Here is a 20,623-nt window from a genome sequence, read left to right as displayed (position 1 = left end):
TTCCCTCCATCATTACAGCCCCAAGAGTCTCAGGGCTTCTTCTTGCACCCACGCCAGCTGACGGGTTTCTAACTGGCAGTCTGGGTCTTCCCTCACCAGATGTGCTTTCTAGGATGTTGTTTATTTGACAGCGGAGACGCAGGCACACATGAGAGTTAGGTCTCTGCGGGCTTAGGTTGCACAGGGACCAAGCGTTGCTGGGCTCTGTTCAAATCCTAGAGTCGCCACGAGAGCGCATCTCTTCTAGTTGTGGAAAAATAAATGAGCCATTCACAAGTACTCCATGAACCCCTGTCTCTCTGTTCTGCTTTCATGCTAGTGGTTTATTTTTTTACATGCAAAAGCCTTGAATTGCACTCCGATGCACATAGTCTGTGTGACTTACTCAGCAGTTACTCAGGGGTATGCCACGAAGTGCCACAAAGCCCGTTGTGCTCACTGAGCAGACTTGTGATGCCTTCAAGATTGAAAAGCCTTTCCAGGCTACCGAAAAGCAGTTCTGCTTGCTTGAGCCAGTCCGAGGAGAGTCTTTTAGTTAATGGTTAGATTGGTCTTAGCACACCAAAGAGCTCAAATCTGAGTCCTTGGATGCCAGTATATTGTGTAGTTCTAGGTTGGGTCTGATATGAGGCGGCACCTATTTTCCAGGTCTCTGGAAGGCTGTCAAAGGATGGCATTTGGAGAAAACATCTTGTAGGTTTTTTAGGATAGCCCTGAGCTTACCTAAAATATGCTTTACCAAATCTGGTCTGCAAAATCAAAGCGCGCATACAAAAAACCTCAGTGACTAGTCCGATCTCTATATTTCTAGTGTTTAGACGCTTTTTTTTTCCACCACAGGAAAGCTGTATTAAGCCTCAGACTTGGAAAAAAGTAAATGAAATTGTCATGGTTTGTTTCAGCTGGTAATTCTAACTACAGCACCTGTAAATGTAATGCTCATTTGTAGCCAAAGTGCTCAGATGACATTTAATCTAAAACCAGAACTGCAGTGCAGGAATACACATTCATGATTCAGGACACACATACATTTTCTAACTTGAAGGTGAGCTGTAAAGCTAAACTGGAAATTGAATTAAGCTGCGAAGTAAATGCTGAATAAACCTCATGATTTCTCCTTTCTGAATCCCACTGGCCTTTCCTTGCTTAGTGGAGGCAGAACAGGCAGTTCCCTGACTTCACTGATCCCGCTGCTGTTTGACTTAGCCGTGCCATTCATCTCTACAACTAGATCTCAGTGGCGTCTGTGTTGTGTTAACTAGCTTTCTTCCAAGGTGACAGAGAAGCTACTAGCTGTTTGCACTGGCTTTAACATAGCAAGGCTGCTCAGGTGGCAGTGACCTTTCAGTGACATCCTTAGGATGCTGAGGAGTGGGATGGCACGTACGTCCCATTCAGGTACTGCATCCCACCTTCCTGCCCTCTCCAAGTTCCCCTCTGCAAGGTGGAGTTTCACATGCAACTTCAAAGGGCGAAGTGAAATAAAATAAGAAAAAAAAAGTCCCAACAGCCAAAATAAAAAGCGAAGAGGGCAGAATTGCCTCTCTGTCTAGCAAATCCTGTGAAGAAATGTCGCTTTTCTCAAAAGGTGCTTATAACCTCTAAAAAGGCAGCACATTGCTGCAGACCTGTGGTACCAAGGACGGCAAATGCTGAATGAAACAAAGCCAGATTTAAAGGCTGTGGGGAATGATTTGCTCCCCTCTCTGTGCCCCCCTGTTTGGAGCAGGGGTTGTGGGGGTTGTAACTGCTGTGCTATAGGTAGGCAGAGTGCTTCGGTCGGTGCGCTGTTTGCTTTGTTTCCCTGGTAAAAGGGAAAGAAAGATTTTGTATGCATTATCAACTGATTCATTTTTCATGTAGTACGGTTTGTGTTTCCAGTAACTGGTTTCATTTTAAAACAAGGCGAGGCTGCCAGTGTTTCAGTAAGTGTTATTTGTATATTAGTTAGACAACTTTTGTTTTATTAATGAGTATAATAATGAAAGTGCAGGTTGCTGAGTAGAAGCAACGGGTGTTTTTATTTAAAGCGTAGCAGGCATCGTATAATGCCAATGAATGCGTTATTGTCACTGTAGGCATGGCTGGTCTAAACCTGCCTCTGATTGGGTTATTCCAAATAGGCCCAAGCACTTCATAAAAATGTCTTTGTCAGCCTAGTTTTCCTTCCAAACCTATTCATCTCTGTCAGTTTTTAATATTAGTACCAGGCTCTTGGCTATAGTCCATTAGTACTGTACTTAATTGCTCATGTTACAGATGATTACCAATATAAAAAGCATTAATGTTTTCCCATCGTGGGGCTGTTGCTCTGTGCACAGCTCGGACCGTGCAGAGCTTATGAATTGTTGTTGTTTTGGTCGTTACTTTCTTCATTTGTGCTCCTTTAGCGCACTTACCTTGCATGATCACAGAAAGCTAGAGGCGTGCGTGATTGGTATTAGCTGATTCAGCCTGAACCTTTCCTGCAAAACTCTCGCAGCCCTTGTCAGCACCCTACATCTCTCTCTCTCTCTCTTATCAAGAAACCCTCAGAAACGGCTACTTTTCTGCGAAGCACTCTTCTCCCTGCTGCCTTCCCCTAATAATGCAGATGTGGTTTTCACATGCAGGGTTTGAGGTTTCTTTCGCTTTTACACAAAACACATGATCGACAGCTTTAATTTTCCGACTTGAACGATAGGCTGTGTTTCTGCAGTGCTGATGACGTCATTCTTAGGGATTTTTCATGAATATTACACCACCACCATCCCCACCAAAAAAAAAAAACCAAACCCTGAACCAAAAAACCCAACCTGCTATTTTGCAAAGTATATAATAAGTTCCCAATAAAAGGCATTGAACAAAACAAAAATATGAGCAATTGCCTGTTGAGGCCTTTTTCTGTCTGGCTGTGATTCATCTTGGTTTCCTCCAAAGCCAGCCTTGTGCGCAAGCTACACGTAAACACGCACAACACGTCGTGTTGGTGTTTGAAGGTGTCGTGGCAGGCAGCTGGACGGTCCCATAGAGCAGTAGCCCTCCTGGCCTCTTCAGGTGCTGCTGGGAGCCTGGTTCCCTTGGGGTCTCCAGAAGGGGATGCACCCAGAGCACCCCATGGGTCGAGTCCTGCTCTTTAGAAGTGTGTCTCATTTCTTGGCCCGCATGAGTCACTAGCACCTTGAAAACCAGACTGTCCTGGTCAAACCCAGATGGAGAGGGGTTTATTAGGCTTCCTGGTGTCATCAAATTCAGGCAGCTGAGTGGGAAAGTGTCCTGCAAAGCCACAACCACATGGGACTTGAGGAGGAGCAGGTAGGTGAGATGGGTCCCCAGAGTGGGTCGTGGTTCTTCACAGTCCAGCAGGGTGGCTGTGCCCAGGCTTTGGACACGGACCTGCAGAGGGTCTTATTCTGGCTGTGAGCATGGCCTCTGGGCACATGCAGAGCACGCTGCACATCTGTCCCATACCAGGGGACTAAACCTCAGGAGATACAGTGTCTTGTGCAGTTCAGAGCCCGTTCTGCCATTTTTCTGTCTAAATCGCTCACGTAAATATTATATATTATCAGAAACACAAGGCGAGTCGAAATAAGTCCCTTACATGGTTTCCCTTTAACAGCCGTAAAGTCTCTCTGCCCTAAGGATATTGTGCAGTAATTCAATATGCACGAGAGCCCCGCGTTCCATGCAAATGCTGTTTGGTTTTGTTAAAGCGTTTGGATAACTTTGGTAACGTGTGAGCATTTCAGTGGAGTTTTGTAGGAAATAGCAGCCAATCTTTTAGAGGAAACAAAAAATAGGAGGCTAGTGTAGGATCTACATGAAAATGCTTCTGGTTATCTTTTAATACACATTGTAATTAATAGAAGGGTTTGATTTACACTTTTAAGTGTGAAAACATCCTCAGGCAAAAATTAATCAAATGTTATGTCATGCTGCAAACTACAGCTAGCTCTTTGTTTGACCCAAAAAAACTTGCCAGGCAGAAGTTTTTTCTTCTCGTCCTAACTTGGTTGTTTTATTTTTGTCTTCACCCCACTTTTCTGCCCCCCTCCCACTTCAGCCAGTCCCAGACTCCCAGAAAACTTCGTAAGTGGCAAATTGTCTCAATAGTTTTCCATCAAGCACAAATTTAAGCATGAAGATAGATGAGGTGTCTCAATTCTCTCTTTCTTTTCCTGGGTTTTTGGTTTGGTTGTGTTTTTTTTTCTTTTTGATAAATAACAAGAGGTTTCTACTTAGGATTTTCTGCCCTCAGGGTTTTATCATTAAGATTAAATAACTGTACTCTCAAGCATACCACTGAACAAACATCTTTTCAATTATGTGAGTAACAGATGCTTTAACAAAGGAACTATTGAAAATTCAGAAAGCTTCCCCCCTCCCCAAAATTTAAAAAGTATCAGATGACAGAGGAATGTAATTGTTTACCATTAAAACGGATCCTTAGCTATCCATTCAAAACATCTGAGAACACACTTTTTTTTCAAAATTTCTGGGTTTTCAGCCTTGGAGACTTACTGGCCAGCACTGGAGTCAGTGGGAGTCCTTGGGTGCAAGAGTGCCGGGCAGTCAGGCACTGCCTTCCAGTGCGTGGAAACAGATTGACTCTCTCTTCAGAGGGAATTGTTTTCCCAGCCACATCCTTATTTCCACCCAGGAGTTTGTCCCATCAGAATTGGGGGATGCCGTGTGCTACCTGATGCTCCCAAGTGGGTTGTCACCCAAGCAAGAGGGGAACTTCCCAGTTGTGCCCACTGTACACGTGCGCATTGTCGCTCACCGAGCACTGGGGCTGTGGAGGGTGCCCAATGCTCTTGTGTTCCCAGCACTCCTCACGGCTGAGCTGGGTGCTCTGGGTTGTTCAACATCAGGTAAATTGTGTCTCACACGGTAACCTCATTTCTGGACATCCAGGAGTAGGGACAGGCTCAACGCCAAGGGGACAAGCCCCTTTTCCTTGCTGGGAGCTGAGTTTTCCCAGGAGGGTGCTGTGTGGTGGGAGATGTGCCATTCTCCTTTGCAGGAGCAGCACCAGGGATGGAGAGTAAAATCTTTCCCCTCAGATTCCCCACATCTGCTGAGAACCTCCACCTCGTTCTTTACTGCAGGGCTTGGCTAACGTGGCAGGGGTTGCCCCTAGTTTGTTCAGCTTTGTGCAATGGAGATGTGGCTCAGAGCTCCCAGGGAGGGTCAGCAGGGTTTTGGAGTCCCTCCAGGGGACCTGCACCCCACTGGCAATGCAAAATGGCACCTGTAAGCTTGACCCGAACATAGGCACCAGGGATTGCAGGGACTATAGGGACCTACTGAACAAAATACATGTCTGCCTTTAGATGCAGAAATGGTGACTGGCCAAAACAGAAGCTTGTAGGAATTTTGGTAGAGTGACCTGGGAAGCTGCTCTGTCCCCGTCACCCTTCCTTTGAATCTTTCCCATGCAGTAAGTCTGCACCGAAGGCAAAAGACGGGGGTTGTTCATCTCCCCCTGCTGATCCATAGGACTGAGAGTGCCTGAGCTTCCCTCGCCTAGCTGTGCAGCTAAATCAACAGCTGTGTTTGTAATGTCACTAATTTCCAGTTTACTTAAAACAAAGTGTCTTTGAATTCTCTTACAGCAGCGCAGTTCCCACCTTTCAGCAGTGAGCCATTCTCATTACCCACCAGCACTCCCAGTGGGCTGTGAGGAAAGTTGTTGATGAAAGGATGAAAGAGCCATTTCTTTAAGGAAGGAAAGTTCTTTGGAAAGAAAATTGAACTCAAACATATTTTGTCTTTGCTGATAAAATACATGCCAGTTTTGTACTTCAGACAAATGCAAATAAACCTATTGCTATTGTGTTCTGCACAAAAGCATGCGAGGCTTGCTTTTGTAACCCCTGGATCGTACAATGCGGTTCGGGGAAGTCAGGCTTGAGGAACACACTGCTTGAGTTGCTTAATGCATTTTATATTCCCATTTCGGAAAACAGGCTGAGACCTTAGAATTTGGGTTATTCCTCTCCCCTCTTCTGTGCAAGGAATCTGTTGCTGGTGCCCAGGAGAGCTGCCTCCTGCTCCTGGCCATCCCCACCAGCTGACTGCTGTTGAAGGTGGCTTGTTTCCCATGCTTACGCTGACAGTATTGCTCCGAGATTTATCCCTTTTGAATAGCATCAGGGTAAAAAAATACAAGACTTCTCTTGGGATCAGAGCTCGGGCCTTCCTGCTGGTCCCTTAAAACCACTCAGTGTTTTGCCACTGAGTTTCTAGGGAACAAGACTTGGATTTCTGTCACTGAGGTTATCGATAGGGGCCCCTTTGCACCATGGGGGCTGTTGCTGGAGCTGCCCTGAGCTGCCCCAGCACAGCAGCAGCTGGTCCCAGCCCTGTGCTCAGACCCTCTGGCAGCAGGGGGTGCAGGCGGCTCTGCCCGGCTGCTGTGAGGACCTCTTGAACCAGGTGGTTGTCCTGTTGAACCAGGCAGACTGGGCAGCTCGTCCCCCAGCTCCTGCAGTGCCCTCCAGAGGAAGGAGCAAGAGCCACTGTGGCATAATGTGCCCGGGGGGAAGTGTTTTCCAAAGTCCTACCAGTAAAGAGATTTATTGCCTGTCCCTTTTCAGTGTTTTTTAAACTCTAAGAGCTTAATGTTCTCATGATTTACATTAGCATCTAATCCTTGCATAATCTCACTAATCCCTTGGCCCCAAGATATCCATTGGCAGTGAGTTCCACAGGTTAACTGGTTGCTGTATTCATTTGGTGGAGCAGATTTAAGTCTTTTTCCATTCCTGTTGCAATCAACCTCCTTAACCTTCTGGCCAAGCATGGGAATGGGGCAGCATCTCCCAAGGAATGGGCTTTGGTATTTTAAGTCCTTCCAATATTATTCTTGTGGCTCGGAGGCTCCATTGCGCACGGTTTTGTGTTGGGCTTGGAGCCCTTGAGAAAGCAAGATGATGTCAATGGGAGACGTGCTGGAATATTTTATTCTGCCAGAAAGAAAACAAAAATAAACACTGAAATAAGCGATATAAAAAATATTGTAGGGATTGTGCTGAACTGCCTCCTTCCCTCCTTCACCCTGTGTGTCCTGGGCATATGGTTCCTCCCCGGCCCAAGAGCCCCGTCATATCCATACACAGTGGGGAGAATTAAAGAGGAAACTGGCAGCCTTAACATTTAATTTCCTTCCTCTTTCTGGGCTGGTCAGATCCTTTGCATTATTGTAACTACTTTTTTTATCGTGTCTATAAATAGATGTGCTCTCATGTGTCCCGTGAAGCAGAGTCGGGCCAAAAAAGTCATTCATTCTGCATAATCAATACATGAAAATGTAGTGGTTACTGGCTCAGATGAGATCTTGTATTGTTAGTTCTGTAGCTGGGAAAAAAATGTTGACTAATAAAGATTAAGGGCTTATTTTTTCTTTTTATGAAATGCTAATGATGAAGACATGTTTGATATACTGTGAAATACATTTCTCTAATGTGAAGTTTCTGCTTTTTGTTGGGAAAGAGATTCGGTCCCTGGAGGATTTTAGAATTTGTAAATATAAAATTATCTGCTTCAGTGTTTTTTAAAAAAAGGTTGGCAGAAAGCCAGATTACTTACATTACTGTAATAGATTTGCTGACCTCTGACATCTGCTGCAGAGAAGTACATTGAATTTTTCATAATATCAGATGATGCAGATCTGAAAACTCAGTACACTCTGCACCATTATTTAATTCAGGACTTAGTAAAGCAAAATCTTTTTTTGAGTAGCAGTTTATATGTGATTAAACTTAATATTGCCGATTGTAATAAATCAGGATTAGTATAGTACTGATTTGTTAATCTAACTTGTATTGATTTTAAGTTGTCTTTATTTAAAAAAAAAAAAAAAAAAAGACTGGCTTTTCACAGTGACTGAATTTAATAAGAAGCCCTGTGATAGCAAAGACTCCCCTACTGTTTCTGCTCTTGGCTGGAAAATGTTATTCTTGTATTATTCCAGGAAAAAAAAAAAAACCTCATGCTGCTAAAAATCTGCTGCCTGTGGAAAGATTTTTTTAATACACTAGTGCTTACATATTCTATTTATGTTAATTGACTTATAAATAATACATTTTATTAATCTTAATATTGGAATCTTGATCATGATAAAGACCCTTTTATTTGGTCTCCTCACAGGCTTTACAAGTAAATATTCTTTAGACCGCAAAATATTCCCCCCCTTTTCCTTTCCTATGAATACTTTGATACTCCACTCCCCCACCCCACCCCCCCGCCATGAAGTACAGCCGCAGTTCAAAGCGACTGAAAATGTAGTTGTTGTTTCCAAAGTGGAAGACATTCGAGGTATCCGGCTCTGGTTTTTTGGACGTTGTCTTCACCTCTCCTTGTGCGAAGATTGATTAAATCTTACCTGCGCTGCAAATATTTGACACAAAAAAGAAAAAAAAAAAATCTCGTGTTGGTTTCAGACATGTCACATTCTGCTAAACTATTTGGCTAACAGCAGATCGCGTTCTTCCTGTGTTGGGCAATATTGACCTTAAATTGGCTAAGCCGGCTGCTTTCATGGCATGTGAGCCGGCTGCTTACATGTTCCGAGAGCTGTATTAGCTTTATTACTCCTGCGCTATAAAAACTTCTAATAATCAAATGATAAGATCATATCCTGTGGGTAATTGTGTTGTACCCTGACAGGATAACTGAAAAAACATTCAGTGAAAATTGCAACCGACGGAAATCTCTACGTGAAGCGGCAGTCGTTGGCGTAGCTCGGCTCGGTGCTGCTCCCCGGGGTCTCGCAGCCCGTGCTGCTGCCCGGCTCCTCTCCCGCTGCCCCCAAAAGCCGCCGCGGCGGCAGCGGGGAACAGCAGCCGGCCAGCCCTCGTTTCAAACGAGGAGGGGAAAATCCTCGAACAAGCCATCCTTGTGTTTTGATTCAGTTTTACCTTAGTCATGCCGCCTCCCCGATACACGAAACATTTAATTCCAGATTTCCTGCCGCTGGCTCCGGGCCTTTGACCGGCTATGTGAAATGTATTTTTACTGCTGTCGGCCTGCCAACTGCTGAGCTCAGTGAAAAATAACTAAAATGAAAACCTTGTACTCCCACATGAACCCTTAAGATCAGAAAAGGAAATTTAAGCCACAGTTACTAATTAGCGCCAAAGCTAATGAGTTCTGGTGAGGTGCAGCAGGAGGAGGAGGAGTTTGCGTCCCGCGTTACCGTACAAGGCTCGGTGGAGAGCACGCGAGCGGTGATTAATCCTGCCGGCCCGAGCCTTGCTCCCGGCCCGGCCGTAGCCACGGGGTTAATCGCACGGCATCTTTCATGGAAGGCCCCACTCATGGGCCGGGAGCATCTCCATCTTCCGTGGGGCGCGGGACAGCCTCCGAAACCTTTGCGGATGGAATATGTAGATTTTTAATGGGCGACTTGTTCCCATGGAAACAAAACAAAGTCAAACACTCCCCTCGCAGTGCTAACAATTATTGTAATAAAATGTGTTTTTATTAAAAGCGATTCTAAATATTTAACACATGGCGGAGCGGCCTCGACGTTGCCCTGTGTGAAACCCAACCTTGCCTCTAAGTGAAGTCCAAAGCGCTTTGTGCAGCGTGGGGAGGAATTCAGTGTTTTCACCAATATTTGCGCTTTGCGAATGAAATGTTGCAGCCTCAAGTATGAACAAGATTATTTTTTTCTTATTCTGCTTAGTTATGCTTTTTATTATATAAACATTAACTGTAATATTACAGTGGGAAGCAGGTATTTGGCAACTACGTATTATTTTGCTAAGTTTGCATAGAGGGAGCAGTTTCCAGTTTTAGCAGCTGTAACATGTTTAAACTCAGTTTGTAATGGGATCTGAAGATGAATATTCCCTGTGGGCTCTGCTTAGCTTCATTACTGGAGTCCTGCCAAATTCAGGGCTAGAAAGTATTATTCACGCCTCTTTGCACATACCATGTCAGAGCATGCTCAGTTAATGAATTTTGTTTCTAATATAGCATAAATTAGGTTTATATTTTAACATAATTTATGTTGTATTTTATTAAAATGTAAAATATTATGATCACGAGCAATCTAATTTCTGCTCTCTTAAGCCCAAACTGTGTTTGAACATCTAAGTATGTAAATCAAAATTGCATGCTTAGAAACTGATTCTAGGATAACAAACGAATATCTGAACCAAAGAGGTTTCTGCCTTGGAGTCTTAGATTAAAGATAATTAAGGATTCCTGGTATTTGAACAGATTTATGTTGTTTATAAGCAAAGTACATTTTCTTCATAGAGTCAACTTGTCTCTTTTTTTTTTTTTTACACAAATTATGTTTGGTGTATTAAAGTTCATATTTTTAAAGTCTGAGTCTTGTATTAATCCCACAGTGAGTCATTAATCATACCAAATGCATTATAAAAACTTTAATCACTGAAGTTGAAACTGAGATTGTAATGCAATCCATCCCTTTTAATTATATCAGTTATTTTTCCTTTCAGATCAAGAATTGCAAAGGGAAAACAGATAGATTAAAACTCAGTGCGTTTGATGCTTTCGGGGGAGGATATTTTTTGTTTGTGTTTCTTCCTTGCTTTTTTAAAGCGATTTTGTGCGCTTTGTGGAGGACAGTTACACAGTGAAAAATTCCTTCGCTTTTAGCTCTTTTCCTTTCCCCTTCTTCCTTAAAAAAAGACTCCCTGGCGAAGGCAGGGAGCGGGGTGGCTGTCACTGCATGGGTGCGTCGCACAGGTGGGCTGGTGGTGATGGCAGCGTGCTGGGTGCTGTGCCCACCGCTGCGGGTCTCCTGCGCTCTGCTCTCTCCTCTTCTGCCCAGTTCCTGGCACTCGCCCTCGCACGCAGGCAAACCACCAGCCTGGATATTGTGTAGTTGTTATCAAGTTGGCTGTGGCTTTGTAGGTGTTTTCCTGGGGTTTGCTGCATGCTTTTGAGGGGAGGGAGGGAAAATAAAATTAAATGGTGGATTTTATTTTTTTTTTCAATCCCGCTAGAAAGTAGTGGCTCATATCCTCATCTGGTACAAATTGGTGTAGCCGCATAAACCACTGCAATGTTACTGACAAATGATCCGCACCAACACAAACTCCACTGAATTTACACCACTTGATAATCTTCCCAAATGAATTGATTTATCATACTTGGATTTGTAGATGTAGAGTTTACACTGTTGCTTTTATGGCATGGAAGAAAATGGATTTATTAAGTAAACTGCTCGTAGTAGATACATTTTGTTCTTTGCTAGAATGGCAAAATCTGATCAATTATTTGTTCCTTAATCCCCTAGATTAATCCTGCCGTATGAAAGATTTATTAAAGGAGAGGAAGATAAGCCACTGCCTCCAGTGAAACCTCGAAAACAGGATAACAGTTCCCAGGAGAGTGAAGCGAAAACAAAAGTGTCTGGAACAAAACGCATCAAAAATGAAAACCAAAAAAGCAAGAAGGAAAAAGATAATGCACAGAAACCCCAAGATGCATCTGAGGTTGGTTGCTTTCCTGCTTTTCAACTTTTCAATTAAAAATGTGCAGCTTTAATTATGTGAAATCCAGTGATAAAATACATGATTTAAACAGGAGAATTCCAACCAGTTGGCGTTTGAGTTTGCTTGGCAGTGGAAATTGTGGTCCTGTGTTGGGATTTTGCTGGGCTACAAACATCAACCAGTTAGCTCCATATTGCGTAGCAGCGATGGCAGAATACCAAGCGTGCTGGATGTAACAAGTACCATTTCTGCTCATTGTATTATACAGTGGTCACCACTAAAAGATCAGCAGCTGCCAAAAGGAAACCACACAACTACCACAGTTATTTCCTAATCTAAGTATAGGTTGCAGGAACCTCTAATACTGTTGATAATACTGTGGTAACTGTTGGACACAGCTGATTTTTATAATGGTAACCTCTGGATCAGCCCTTCCATGCTTGCAGATGTATGCACGTCTTTCAAAAAACAGATCACTCCCCAGGATTTTTATTGTGTTATACTAAATTTCTCTTTGCATTAAAAGGTCAGGTTTTGAGGGAAACACTTTCCAGGCCCTAACTGAGACTGACTTCCCTCTCACATGGCACAGATGGTTTTCAGCTGAGATAGGTTCCTGTTTTCTCACCTGCTTCACATGGGCAGGCCCCGGGTTCCATGTCGAGCTGCCTTACCTGCAGTCATAGGACAGCCCTTGTGGAACAGATTTTACGTTCACAGCCCAAAGTAAGATAGATGAGTAGATTTCATATTTGTCTGCGAATAAGAGTAAGTTTCACGCGTTGTTCAGTGATATAAAATCAGTGGGGTTTTTGCTCGAGTGTTACTTAAGCACTTTCTTTTGCACATCCTGCGCACTCTCTCCTGTGCCCTGCTTGCGCCCTGTGTGAAGGAGGCGGTGAAGCTCCTCACACACAACCCCTACAAAAGATGTTGCTTTTCCTGTCTCAGTCTGCCAGATCACAGCAGCCTTCAAGGCGTTGCAGTGAAAGTAAGTATTTAAAGAATGTCGAAACACATGACTTGCCCAGCAGACTATGGCTGCTCCTTTGACTTCATTGCCGTCTGGCAGGTACATAAGTCCTGTTTCTAAACCAGTCTGGAAATTGGTATTGAGTCACCTACCAAGAATCCTCCTCCTCATTGTTTAAAAAAAAGAAAACAATGCAGGACCAGTAAACATGGATGCCTGTAAGACTTTGTGTACCCAGTTTTGAGAACAGAAAATTTTTATTTTCGTGTCCCACTACCTCCTTAAGTTGTGCTTACAAGGACAGTTCATCTCCCATCCAAACCAGAATTTGTGTTTTAAATTGCCTTGATCAACAGTACCTTTGTAACAACAAGTTACAACAATTGCGTTGATCAACAGTACCTAATGTAAGGGCATTGCACACAGAGGGGAGGTTTTTTGTTTTCTCTCGCACTGTAATTTTAAAGCAGGGAACCCTGTTGGGGGGAAAACCCCTCCACTTCTGATAAAAAATACATAGGGAGGAGAGTGCACTCAAACCTGCTTCAGTCACTGGAAGGTTGCAACACAAATTTCCCAAAGCAAGAAGATGCAAAGTAAAGGCTTGCGCTCCCTTCCCCTGTCATTTCTTCGTGCCTGGTTATTTATTGAGGGGTCTTGGATCAGCAAGATACGTTACACACTATCTGTACTGCCACTGCTAAGCACAACATAACAAGTCAGCATCAGAGCGTAAGCCTTAACTTTGAATTTCCTTGCTTTTGTTGTTCCCTATCTCAAACTTCCTGCTGCTTAAACTGCAGTTATTTTTGTGCGGTTTGCAGGAAGAGTTCTTAAGCTGTGCTTATCGGAAATGTAGGGAGCCTAGACGAGACAATAAAAATGTACAATTACGGCAGTTTCCCATTGTAAACTGGTACCTTTTACAGCAGAATTAATGTCTCCTCCCTGACTGGGATGGAAGACGTGTCCTGCCCCTGTTTAATCAAGGTGGGCGATTAAGAACCTCAGCCTTCATGCAGGTCACAGTACGGGTAGGTGGACACATGAAGCCCAAGCAGTGGAGGGACTTGCAGTGGTGGGCGCTTCCACCCATGGTGGGTGCAGAGCTGCAGAGCTCATCTTTGTTCCGCCATAGGGAGAGCTCTGTGCCCAGGACGTGGCCCTTACGGGGCCAGCAGAAAGGAGACATCCGGCTCCTTTGAGCGGAGAGGAATCCAAGTCTGCTGGAGCCGGGCAGACGGTTGCGTGTCCCTCTCACCCCAGCCATCCCCCAGCAGAGGAGCCTCGTGCCAGGCTCCGCATTTGGGTGCAGTCCTTGTGCAGGCACAGCAGCGCTGGTGTGGTGCTCACGGGGAGCCTCTGTAGCCACACATGTAGATGTGTTGTAGGCATGGCCCCAACAAAGCCACCACTTAAACCATTTCTGCCCATGGCCTAGAAGCTGGCCATAGTTGTGAGCTGCAAAAGTGTAATCAAGTTACAAATGTGTGGTCTTCTCAATTGCATGTTCAACTCATACACCATAAGAACTATGCAGGGAGAGAATATAACTTTAATTTATTAGAGTTGCATTTGCTTTTGTGTTTTTCACTGTTTTCCTGCCATCACAATGACATTGTCAGTGTAACGAGATACCAGACAAAATGCTATTAGCCTTAGACTGCACATTTCCTCACAATAGCTGAAACTTCAATCAAAATGTTGCTTAACAGAAACAAAGAGCAGAATGTACAGTTATTAAATATGATTTCTCTCTCTTTTTCTCCTTCTTGCTTTGCTCATCTGTCTGGTATTTTCCTGTAATTTTATAATCTCAAGAGACTAGCGATGGTACTTTGTAAAGGACCTAATGATGGTATTTGGCTGCAAAAGGCAGCTATGAGTTTAAAAAGAAAAAGTTAGGATGACTAACAGACACTGTAACTAATAGGCCAACCAAACAGCCAGGAATATTTAAAAGCAGCTGTGTAGAAATAAATCTCTGAGAGGGTTAGATTCGTTAGGACCTTCTCCGATCCCCCGCTCCTATGACAGACCATAAAGCCGCATTTAGATAATAACTTTCTCAATGCGTCTTATTTTTACAACGAAGAAAGAAAGAAAACAATAATAATAAAGGGCTCACACAATGCTGCCGTTTTATGACTGTCTTCTACCACGACATGTCAGAGGAGACTGACAGCAGTTTTGAAAAGGGCTGTCAGTCAGCTGGATCGCAGATGGGACGCTCTGGTGACCTCTGTGGGTCACAGTTCAGCTGGCTACATAATGGGATGAATAGTGCGAATTGTGCACACAAGCTTTATTAATGGGGGAGCAGAAAAAGCTGCGGGCCCATTGACGATAACGTATAAAAGCCATGTTTGCAATAGCGGGCACACACACTTACTGAATGTTGACAACTTCATTTTAATCCGTTAATAAAAAAATGTGTGTCCTAGTTAAGCTGTGGCAGTGATTTGCTGCCTACAATAGGGATTCCTAGTATGCCATTTCTGTCATTTTCACACTTTAATGCAGAACTGGGTGTGAATGATCTCCTCTGTGATCACTGAATTTTAAGATAGCTACGCTGGAGAGACTTTATATAAGAAAACACATGGGAATCGTTGTGTCATTTTCGTAGGTGAAGTTGGCTAGCGGGAGAAATTTCTGTAGCCTTATCGTTTGTGTTATGAAATCTGCTCTCCTGCATTTGCCTAATTAATTTTAAAAGAATATAACCTCAGCGTTTAGCTATCTGGTCAAGCCACTGGTGCCTCTCATCGGGTTACAAACATCTGCTGTTTTGAAATGCCTTATTGTGACCCTGGCAGGGATGATGTGTTTCTTAATATTTCCAGGAGGTACGTTTCTGTGTTTGGGTCTGATACCTGGCCTTAGAGCCTTCACGTTCCAGCAAGGAGATTGACAAGTACTTCTCTAAAAGTAGCCAACGGTGTACTGTGTATGATCTTACGAACAGTCTGCCAAAACACACCGCATTCTTATTACTGTCTGTTGAATCGTTTTATTAGGTTTCACCAGAACAAGAGAAGGATCAAGAATCAGCAGACCAGAAAAATTTCCCAGAACATCCTACAGCAGGAGAGATGAAACAACTCGTACAAGGCCCTCCATCTCTTTTACCAGAGGCAGCTCGGCCCCTGCCTCTGGAAAAGACAGACCTGACAGAAAACAGCACAAGCAGCGAGAAAGCCAAGGAGGAGGTTCAGCACTCGTCCTCTTTCTCAAGTATATCCATGCCCCCAGAAGAAGACACCGTGCTGGATGCCACTGTCACAAAACGATTACACCCCTCAGCAGATGCTGTGGAAGACACAAAGCCTGAACAAAGACTACACAAAGCTTTTACTGACAGCTTAGAAAGCGAACCTCCAGAAATGCCCTTCACAACTTTCCCAGTCCAGCTGCCCACTCAGAGCGACATGGAAGATGACAAACTGCCAGAGATGGCCGATTACATCGCAAACTGCACGGTGAAAGTGGACCAGCTGGGAAACGAAGATATCCACAATGCACTAAAGCAAACGCCCAAAGTACTGGTGGTCCAGAACTTCGACATGTTCAAAGAAAAGGAGCTGCCCGGGTCCATGAACGATGACTCCACTTTTGGTTACACGCCACTGCTCTACTCCAAGGGTAATCCGGGCATCATGTCACCCCTGGCAAAGAAGAAGCTGCTGTCGCAGGTCAGTGGGGCAGCCCTGTCTTGTAGCTATCCTTACGGTTCTCCTCCACCATTGATCAGCAAAAAGAAACTGAACAGCAGAGATGAGCTGTCCTCAAGCATATCACAAGGTCCCCACGCCCCTAATTCTGATCCTGTAGCAATTAATAGGCCCTCAGTCATACAACACGTACAGAGTTTCAAAACCAAGGAAGAAAGGAAATCGATTAACGACGTTTTTAAACATGACATGCTAAGTAAACCAGATCCTCAGTGCTGTGATTTTTCAAAACATCACCTCAGTTCTCTTGCCGAGTCGTACGTACCGAAGACAGATATCCAGGACTGCAAAGATAAAATGAGTGAGAAAAGGGCACTGCAGCACTCCCATGTGCCCACTTTCTTGGCAGATTTTTATTCATCACCTCATCTGCACAGCCTTTATAGGCACACCGAACACCACCTTAATAATGAACAGACATCAAAGTACCTCCCCCGGGACATGTTCCGAGAGTCTGAAAATATTTCTACTTTTACTCAACACAAACACCAAGAAAAACTAAATTTAAATTATCGCCCATCTTTGCATCAGCAAGAAAAAAAGGCAGCAATGGAGGCCTCTTCAGATGATCAGCCAACAGATTTGAGTCTTCCAAAGAGCATACACAAACAGACTGCAAAGGCTTCGGGCTCCAGCCTCCCTCATTCATCCATGGCCCAGCAAGAAGGCAAAGGTATTTCCCCGTTCCAGGCTGCGAGCAGCCAGGCGGTAAGCCTAGACTGTAACCCCAAAGCTTGCCGCGTGTCCCCCATGGCCATGACAGCCCCGAAAAAACACAGCGAGTTGCTCCACAGGTCTGGGAAGCAGCAGGCCCAGAGGCTGGAGAATCTGAGGAAGATGGAGGGGATGGTGCATCCTATCATCAGCCGCAGAACGAGCCCTCAAAACGTGGGGGCCGCCCGGCCTTTGAAACGGAGCCTGGAGGATTTGGACAAAGTCATTTCTGAAAAAAAAATCCGAGCTGTCTCTCCTCTGCACTTACCAAAGGAGACCTCGACGAAAGACAAGGTTCCCGACCCAGAAGGGGAAGGCAGCAAGCCGGTGCATGGCCTCCATTCTGGCAGCATGCTGGAAAGCCACAAATTTCCCCTCTCAGCCCCCATCTTCCCAGGTTTGTATCCAGGAAGCCTGTGCACGGGGCTGAACAATCGCCTCCCGCCCGGGTATTCTCATCCCCTGCAGTACTTGAAAAATCAGACCGTGCTCTCCCCGCTCATGCAGCCTTTGGCTCTCCACTCCTTCATGGTGCAGAGACAATTCCTCACATCCCCTGCAAACTCTCAGCAACTGTACAGACACTTAGCTGCAGCAACACCTGTAGGAAGTTCCTATGGTGACCTTTTGCATAACAGCATTTATCCTTTAGCTGCTATAAACCCTCAAGCCGCCTTCCCACCTTCCCAGCTATCCTCTGTACATCCCAGCACAAAACTGTAAACCCCCTTGCTCGAAAAAAAAAGGTCTGAGGAGAAAAGTTAAGTTAGCAACATTCCTCCCCCTGTGACGACGATGTCTCGCAGATTTAGCGATCTGTATTTTTGCCAACCAGGATGCAGCCGTATCCCACCTAGAGGAGCACTTCAGAGTTTGATGGAGACAGGACTGCTTCTTTAATTCTGGCTCCCACATTGGCCCCCTCACCCCTTATCCCTACCCCCCCCCAAAAGAAAAACAAACACAGAAAAAAAAAAGAAAAAATAATTGGATTTTTGCATATGTGTTTTCTGAAAGGACTTGTATATGGTAAGAGCAAATGTTCAAAGGGAGCCATGGAAATGCAGGCCCAGTCCTGAGCTCACTGCAATCCCAGGTGAGGGCTGCGTTTGCCTTTCACTGAGCTGTGGACCAGAGGCCGTGCGTGTGTTGTCGCAAATGAGTCAAGGACTTGAGATGAACCTGGAAAGGAGAAGCGGGCCGAGAATCCGTACAATCAGTGGATGTGCTTTTTTGGGTAACTTTTCCTGACTTTTAAAGATTCAATCAATGCAATGTATAGTAAAACGGCAATAGATTTTTCATTTTAACACTATTAGAACAGAAGGGTAAACACTGTTTAATTTGACTGTACATATCCACTTCGTAAACTACCAGTGTCACATTTGGTCACAATAATTTATATAGTTTTGTTTGTCCAGTATATTCTGTGCTCTTTATGTTTGTTCTTTTTTGTTTTGGGTTTCCTTTTTTTTTTTTAAATTAAACAGTATCATTTTATCTGCAACTTTTTTTAAAGGCTGTGGCTGTCCTAATTTTTTTTTTTTTTGGTGTTTGTAATTTTTCCAGTTTCTTTATACTTTTGAGCAGTGTTTTTGTTTCGTTTTTGTGGTAACGTTTACTGTTTACAAACTGAAGCAACTGGTTCAGATTAATCTTAATGGTTATAAACATACTGTAGGTGATGTTATGGTGCAAGGATGCAAACGAGGTTCCTTTGCCCACGGTCCGCCCCTGCGAGGTGCTGAGCACCTCTTGCCCTCCTCCTATTGTGATGGCTCCTCCGCCGCTTCTCCCCTCCCACCGAGCTTTGCTTTCCTGTATTTTGGTCCGTGAATTTGTCCGAGCGTTGTACTTAATCTTACCTAGGCTGTGAAACCCTCCTGCCTACCAGAGAAATAGTCTAGAGAACAAAACTTCCCTGGCACAAGCTGCTGGATGACAGAGGAGTCCAGAAAACGGATTTGTGGTTTGCGAGAATGTTGAGAATTCCAGAAATTAGGACAGGAGCCAATGTTGATTTGGATCAGAGGCTTACGGGGCCTGTGCCTCACGAGCGGGCTGGGCTCGGTAGGACGGGTAGGGGGTTGCGTGCAGTGGTCCTTCCTCACCCCCACGGGGATCTCAGCCTCTCCCTGGGCATCCTTTCACAGGGGGAAAGCCCAGGCGTGGAGGGGCTGGGTTTTCCTGATGAAAGAGCTTCCCTATGGATGTATAGTCACTTTGCAGGACGTCACTGCCACGCAGCTGAGCATAGACATCGATAAAGCAAAGTGTGACTTGGAGGCTTTTTACAATGTGAAAATTGGTTGTGATTCAAACCATCTCAGTTACTGTTCAAAGACAGCGTAATCGATATGGAAAGAAAAATGGAAACTACTAAGAAACACTTTGCATGCTAGGCATGTCATTAAATTTTCCCGTGATATGAAGCCAAATACAATATATAATGTATCATACTTAATATCCAAAGGTGGAAACCAGAATAATATACTCGTCTACTGTTAAAGATCCAGCTTCTTCAATTAAATACTTTATATTCCTGTGGTAAAACTATATTTAAATGATCGATAAACAGACTAGTAGAACTTAGAACATGGATGTGCCAGTGCAGAGCATCCTGCTGCTCCACAAACCGTACAGGAAACAGACCCGCAGGCTCAGCCCGGCAGAGGCCGCGGTGTGGAGGACATCTCTAGTAAAGTTGCACTAGATCTGAATCACGTGAGAATCAGGGGTTTGGGGATGCGGGGGGGGCGGGGGGGGGGGGGGGGGGGGAGACAATATACAAATCTACAGCAAACGCAAACAGAAGCTTGTCGTGTGTTTGGTGAAGCAAACGCTTCTCTTCCTTGTGTCGGTTAAGCTGTGTGTCCTGGAGTCGTGCTTTTGTTTACGCGAAGTGTCCGATTACCCTTTTGGTTACATCCCGTTGGAGTTTGATGGCCGGCGTTTTGGAGCTGTGCTGAGGCCGCGCGGGGCTGGGGGACGGGGAGAGGCAAGAAAGGCTCCTCGCTGGCCCCGCCAGGAGACTGGCCACCGCTGGCTGAGAAAGCTCATAATATACTGGGCAAAACGGCAGGGCCAAGGAAAAGAAATGGTAGTATAAACCCCCAACAGAAGCGGTGTGTTATTTGTTTAAAAACTCTTAACAGAAATCTTGGAAATCTTTCAAAAGACTATTGAATTCTCCATTGGCTGAAAAGTCGTCTTTTTTTTTTTAATGTCTTAAATGGGGCTTTGTTTGCATTGTTTGAGTTCAAGGGGCCTTATTATTGAATGAAATTGCACAAGCCTTTCTTTGTGCAATCAAACCATTGTTATTGGTAGGTTGGTAAAGGAAACTGCAGAATCTAATTGGCAATAGAGCCATAAATCTATTTACCAGGAGCGAGTTCCAAGAAATGTTGCAATTCAAACGCACTATGTCCAGGATTCATTAGGGATGCTAAAGGTTGTGAGATTCAAAGGAAAAGGCCCGGCAGCAAACGGCTTGCGTGTAGCTTCTGGCCGCGCGCTGAGCCGGACTTTGCGAAACGCGTGGTAAGCGGGATCTGACTCCCAGTAAAACCCCTACCCCTGGCAAGGCTGGGTGGGAACGAGCCGGCGTTTTTGCAGTAGGTCTGTCCTTGGCTGGGTGCTGGCCTGACGCGGGGAGTCTGCCCAGTGTGTCAGGTTCTGAGGAACAAGTTTGTCCCAGCTGCAGGGAAGTCAGCTTGGCAGCCCCTGGAGCTGGTGCA

At 44.7% G+C, this 20,623-nt stretch overlaps 1 protein-coding gene across 1 annotated transcript in view; it reads left to right on the top strand.

Annotated features, from left to right (window-relative positions):
* ARID5B (AT rich interactive domain 5B (MRF1-like)) overlaps positions 1–18,390 on the top strand; it is a 107,459-nt gene extending 89,069 nt beyond the window's left edge. The window contains exons 7-8 of the mRNA XM_009889803.1: positions 11,264–11,462; positions 15,456–18,390. Coding sequence (XP_009888105.1) covers positions 11,264–11,462; positions 15,456–17,606 — 2,350 coding nt within the window. The 3' untranslated portion in view covers positions 17,607–18,390. The remainder of the gene's footprint in view (positions 1–11,263; positions 11,463–15,455) is intronic.
* Positions 18,391–20,623: the final 2,233 nt, after the last annotated feature.

Source organism: Charadrius vociferus, unplaced genomic scaffold (assembly GCF_000708025.1).
Source record: "Charadrius vociferus isolate BGI_N301 unplaced genomic scaffold, ASM70802v2 scaffold738, whole genome shotgun sequence".
NCBI lineage: Eukaryota > Metazoa > Chordata > Aves > Charadriiformes > Charadriidae > Charadrius > Charadrius vociferus.
The sequence above is the reverse complement of the archived record's forward strand: the minus strand, read 5'-3'. Positions and strand labels throughout refer to the sequence as shown.